Genomic DNA, 6563 nt, shown 5'->3' with positions numbered 1-6563 from the left:
CACAAGCCATGTATTAATTGCACAAGTATGGAAAAAAAAAATCTTAACCCATCCCTCCCCCCACTCTCCTCCTTTCCAACCCAAGATGCCGCTCTGACCACATCCCTACAATTTAATGCAACACTAATAATGATAGGACAGTGCAGAGATAGCACACTTATCTTTGAGCGGTCAAGTCTGATCCAACTACAAACTATCAAAATGGTACTTCATAGGCTTGGGCGGTGCACCTATGAATGCGCTGTCCCTCGGATGGATGTTGAGCCGGACCTCCTGTACAAGCATAAGTTGTTGAACATTCAAAAAAAAATAAATCCCCGGGTGTTTTTCAGTGATGAGTCGGCAAGTTATCGGTGGCAACTTGAACAAATCACAAATTCCTTCCCTAACCTGCAGGGGGCACCGCATCAGCTGAATGTGGAAAGACAAAAAAGGATTTTTCACCCTGAGAAATACACAGCCTCCGTTGTTATGAAAGGCTTTGGCCAACTTCAGATAATGAAGATTGTTGTTTGAATGGTTTGCATGACCTGAAATCTTTATTTACACATTTCATGCATAAAACAAAACCTTAAAAATCCTTTTTTTTTTCAACATTCTAAAAATACTTTTCTGTCAGTATTAAAATCCATTTGCTGTGATTATGGATGGCTTGCCCATTATGTATTGATTTCTCATTGGAGTTGCCATGGCAGTGCATTCACTGCAGGCACTTTGTAAGGCACTGCGAATCGATGGAAACTTAATTCTCGTTGCATGGTGCCAAGCTCCTTTAAAATGCATTCCATTATTACAATATTGACTTGAATTATGAAGCACAATCGGGTTCAATGCAACTCCAACAAATTACAAATGATAAATCATTCTGCGCAATAATGGGCTGTTACAAACCCCATTGACAATTTTGGACTGCCATTGATAGAATGCTCACAAGGACAATCGCAAAAGTAATGTCCTTTGTTGGATCATGTAAATGTTTTGTGTTACGGAGACAAAACTACAGCACACGGTTTAAACATTGAAACACCTTGCCACTTTCCTTTTATTTTCACTCTGTTCTCACAGTAGCAGGACTGCCAGGTGCTGTTAAAGGGAAGGAAGGGGGAAATCTGGTGCTGCCCGGCTGCATGAACTTCTCCTGGCGGTCGTTTTGGGACGTGCTTGACATTGAAAAGCTCTAAAGTTATTGGCTTCATGGTGGTTACCTTTTGCCTCCGGGCCAGCGGTAGCACTGCCTGACATCACATCCCAATATACACTTTATAACGGCATTTGGTGGCCTCAAAATGGACATCAAGGCCAATATGTGGTTGTTTAGAACCTTGCCCAGATTCTAAAGTGCCTACACCCAAATTTTCGGGCCTTTAAGCGTGACAGTTCAGTCAAGAAAGAATAATGTACAAACACACAAACAAACCCATAAACACTTAAAATATTTATAAGATTGTTTCGCACCAAGATTGTTTTCAAAATGGCTGTTTGCAGTGAAAAAGGAGGATGGAATAAGTAATGATCCAGTTCCTATCAGTGAAACATATATCTCTGATTGACATCAACAATCACTGGCAATTTCAATTGAATCTTGTGTTCATGTGAGTAGTATGGGACTTTGATATAATCTTATTAAAGAATGGAGTTAACTTGAAATATAGTCATTACATGACATTATTATCATTACAACCAACAATCTCAGAGCCCTAATTTATACATTTAGATGTGAAAGAAACTGAAGGCATGCTTTTAAGAGAATCTGAGAAAACACCGACATCGCAGAAGTCCTCCTTCAACATAACTTAAGTGACATCTTCATGGCGATCTCTCATCAGCCTGAGTGACTCAAAGACAATCAAGAAGATTGCTTGGACTGTGCTCCACCACTCACCCCACAGCTTTGGCCTCGCACCTCCTTACGTCTTAAAGTAATTGAGTTTATTTTGAGGGTAACAATACCATCAAGAAAATTTGCTTGTACGAGGTCTCTGGACGATGTTAAATGTTATCTTGTGGTGGCATTGTTCCACTTGCAAGCAGATATAAGGTTGGCCAATTGCGTTGCTCGATTTCTCAGTATCCCTTAAAACTGTTCTCATAACTTTATCCATACACAGCATTGTATTTCATAGTTTTTTTTATTTTTAAACAATGTACAGTATAAAAATAAACTGATGTGTTTTGGGGAGTTTGCGTCACATTCCTTTTTCTATCCCCTCTCTGACCACTTTGTGCATCGTCACCAAACTTCATGGGCATATTTAACAGTCTCAAAATTCTGTTTGCGGCATCTGCATGTACTTCCATCTCCTCCTTTTATTCCCCCTGGGCCCAGTCAGAAGTAGCCTTTCCTCAAAGCATTCACCATGCTTGGGGACATCATGGTATTCCATTGAGCAGATAATCAAGTCCTACAGTCACAGGATTGCTGTTGTTGGGGGTGTTGTCTCCATTTAATCTGCTCATAGTGGAATTTTTGTTGATGCTGTTTTCTGGCTCTCCCATTCCATCAAATCCCATACCATCCCATCACCCATCTTTGACGTTTATATTTGTGTGTGTGTATATATATATATATATATATATATATATATAAATATATATATATATATATATATATACAACAGCCCACTGGTGACATTGATGGCTCTTTTGAGACCATGCAAAGACTGACTGACTCTCGCGAAGTTGGGTTGGGCTTGTTGCACTTTAACATTGGGGATGTTACTGAACAGGTTCGAGCAGATTTGGCAGAGCCAATGTTTGAACCACTTGCAGGACATGCAGAGGAGAGTTGCAGGGTTCATTTATATATTTGGAAAACAGGTTATTTAATTTATTATTGGCTTTTTTAGAAACTCTATATTTTATCCTAAGTTCAGGTTTAATTTCAAGATAATCCATTATTTTATTTATACAATATCTTGTGTTGATATTTCCCTGAAAATTACATCCATGAATAATATATAACAACAATCCTTTGAAAATTTCTCTTATACGTTCAGTTTCTTCCCTTGTAAGGAAAGGTGTGTTATCACCCTCGTACTTTACATTCATTTCTCTAATCAATCTTGTAAAGTAATTCATTTTTGGTGTAAATCTAAAAGAATTATTTTCCTTTTTATATTTTTTATTATCATTAATTAGAAGATAATCACAGAATATACATTGTTTATAGGCTTTTGACTCTGTGTTTAATCCCCGTCTTTCACACGCAGGACAATTCTCAAATTTGTCATATGGAGAATCAGGAAAGTCTAGCATATTAATAAAGTAAAACTTTACTTAAACTGAAATTCACATAAACTGAAATGTACTTTCAGTTGTATATTGACTCACATTTAATAATATTACCATCAATATCAATATACTTTTATTCATTACCAGATTCAACGACAGCATTTTTTATATTAAAGGTAATTTTAAAATTATCGTTAACTACTATTGAACGAAATGTCATTTCACCTGATATATTAACATCCTTTATTTCATCAGGATTTACATCTTTAGGGTTGTTGAAAAAAATACAAATTTCTCCTTGCATATTACAGATGGTCTTATCTTTTCTTTCTAAAGCTTCATCCATAAGGTTTTTGTTTTTTGATACTTTTTCTTGTTTCATTGCTTTTTCTAGTTTTGAATATATTACCAGAAGGAGAGGAGAAACTTTTGTTAGAGATACTTTAATTGATGTTCTACCAGGTATACTAAAAGCCCTTCCACTGAAGGAAATTGAAGAACTCATATTATTTACCATAATTGTTTTTATCCAATAGTTGTTATATTTATCTTTGTTCAATTTTACATCCTTGACATATTTCTCAGTATCTTTAACAAATGAAGAGATTGATTGAAACTTTTATTTTGTGTCTTGAAACATTGTATTTATTAAGTGAAAAAGTTGGAGGATAAAATGGTTTTAAGCACAGATTCACCTGTAAAATAAACGAAATTTTCATCAAGAAAATTTTAGTTTAAGCAAAGATTTATTATATAAATATGGTGAATACAACATACTGCGATGTTTGTAATCACAAATATAAACATTATAGAAAACACCTCCGAACCAACAAACACACATTTAATCTATTTCATAAAATATCTCCTCTTGAGTTGGAAAGAAAACATTGTGATATCTGTTCAAAGGATGTTTTGAAGAGAAGTTATAATAAACATCTTCAATCACAAAAACACAAGAAAAATGAGTTGAAAGTAAAGGGAGACTATTATATTGAAAACACTGATGGGGCATTTAAAGGGCATATAAAAAATAAGGATTTTTCAATTTGGAGAACCCGGACCATCATCAATAGCTGAATCAATTGAAATAGTGAAACCTGATGTTGAAAAAGTTATTAAAAAGACATTAAAAGAAATGAAAACTTTAAAGTTTTATATGGGAGTGAAAATGAATATGAAAAGACAAGATGAAGAACAAACTCCTTATATGAGAACAGATCTTCATTTTATAACATCATTTCAAGATTTTTTGAAGAGTGGGGTTTATGAAGAACTATCAAAACAAGAGGAGGATGTTGATAATACAGTGGTAGGAAGTGGATTCAATATTTAAAAAATCATCTTTTTAGATATACACATTCTAAAATAAAACCCTCTTAAAGCTTCTTCTTATATTGAATTACCAAAAGAAATAAAACTAAAGAAGGCAGTTGTTAATATTAAGAACAATGATAACACTGGTCAACAACAAATTTGTTGTCTGCATTTTTTAAGCTGATTTAGGACGAATCTGATGCGCTGAATCCAAAACTCACATTAGTTTTGTTCAATCAGGTCAAGTTTTTGAGAAATGGCCACATGTCGTTTTTTACATTTTTGTTCACATGTACGCATGTGTGGAGCATTTTAGAAGAAGTTGGTGGGGGTAAAATGTCATGTCAAATGATTGTTTTGATTGGAAATAATTATTTTAATGACAAGAAGTATTCAGGTACGATAGTTCTGGGGGATTATGTCGAAAAGGGATCAGTTTGAAGTCATAAAACCTCAAAATCTTCCAAAAATTGGTGAGGCAAAGCATAAAGTTCGTGGATCAAAACTAAAGTTAATGGGGCAGATTTTGTAATAATGTGATACAAAAAAGTTGTATTTCTTGAAATAACGAACTCTGAAGAATGTACAATACCTACATGCGCCAATTTATGACATGCGCTTCTGCTCAAGCTTGGAGTGCCACAGTACGAACCCAAAGATTGGAGACTGTTCATTGACAGCAGCAAGCGATCACTGAAATGTGTTCTGCTACACAACGGCAACCAGTTTGCCTCTGTACCCATCGCTCACTCGACTACACTGAAGGAGAAGTATGAAGCGGTGAAGTATGTGCTGGAGAAAATTGGTTATGATCAGCATAAGTGGTTTATTTGTGTTGACCTGAAGATGGTGAACTTTTTGATGGGACAACAGTCTGGCTTCACCAAGTACCCATGTTTTCTGTGCATGTGGGATAGTAGGGACCGTGCTCAGCATTACACGAAGAAGGACTGGCCTGTGCGGGAGGAATTGGTGCCATGCAAAGAAAGGAACGTCATCAACGACCCTCTGGTGGACAGAGACAGAATACTCTTCCCACCGCTGCACATCAAGCTCGGCTTAATCAAGCAGTTCACCAAGGCTCTGGACAAAGATGGTGACTGCTTCACTTACTTGTGCCAGGCTTTTCCAGGATTGACCATGGAGAAGTTGAAAGCTGGCATCTTTGATGGTTCTCAGATCCGTCAGCTCATCAGAGATCCAGAGTTCAAAAACTCAATGAACGAAGTGGAACTGGAAGCGTGGAAGACATTTGTTTTGGTAGTGAAGAACTTTCTTGGCAACAATAAGGCCAGAAACTACGCAGAACTTGTCAACAACATGCTGACTGCTTTCAGAAACCTGGGCAGCAACATGAGCATCAAGATGCACTACCTATTTTCACATATGAACCGGTTTCCTGAGAACCTGGGTTCAATGAGTGACGAGCAGGGGGAGAGATTCCATCAGGACATGAAGGAGATGGAGACCAGGTATCAGGGTCGCTGGGACGCAGTCATGATGGCTGACTACTGTTGGAATCTGAAGAGAGACCTCCCTGCCGCTGAACATTCCAGGAGTTCGAAGAAACGGAAGTTCAAGCCCTGAAGTTTGAACAGTGGTGACGCAACATGCAATTTACTTGTACTTACCTTTATCAATGCCCACCATTCAGATGACAGTAATCGATGTTTCTATCATGTAATCAATAAATGTTGTTGGCAAAACATTTTTTTTCTTAAAAACATGTTTAGGATGATATGTGTTGACAAAAATCAGCTGATAATGCCACAAAAATGTAATTGATTTTGTCACAAGATCTGATTTTTTCAAATCAACTTAGCACAAAAACCTGACCTGATGGAGAGAAACGGATGCCATTTCCTGATTCAGCAGTGCCAGAATACCCTAATTCACTTGTAGAAATCTAGACAACATTCAGAAAGTAAAAAATTGTTGACCAGTGTAATAAATGTTTTCTCTGGTCTGTTCTTGCTCACTTTCATCCACCAAAATGTAATTCAGAAAGAGTAAAACAA

General features: G+C 36.6%; 1 protein-coding gene across 1 annotated transcript; it reads left to right on the top strand.

Annotated features, from left to right (window-relative positions):
* Positions 1-5164: 5164 nt before the first annotated feature.
* Positions 5165-6253, top strand: LOC147029032 (uncharacterized). Its single transcript, XM_085876179.1, has 2 exons — positions 5165-5330; positions 5463-6253. The coding sequence occupies exon 2, from the start codon at positions 5686-5688 to the stop codon at positions 6130-6132; it is 447 nt and encodes a 148-aa protein (XP_085732305.1). The 5' UTR covers positions 5165-5330; positions 5463-5685; the 3' UTR covers positions 6133-6253.
* The last annotated feature ends 310 nt before the right edge of the window (positions 6254-6563 follow it).

Source organism: Eptatretus burgeri, chromosome 4 (genome assembly GCF_056783735.1).
Source record: "Eptatretus burgeri isolate ZD-2024b chromosome 4, Ebu_testis_v1, whole genome shotgun sequence".
Taxonomy (NCBI): Eukaryota; Metazoa; Chordata; class Myxini; order Myxiniformes; family Myxinidae; genus Eptatretus; species Eptatretus burgeri.
This window is presented reverse-complemented; position numbering and strand designations above follow the sequence as displayed.

What these genes read in the sequence shown, in the direction of transcription:
- LOC147029032 (XM_085876179.1), top strand. Translation starts at nt 5,686, where the DNA reads ATGGAGAAGTTGAAAGCTGGCATCTTTGATGGTTCTCAGATCCGTCAG.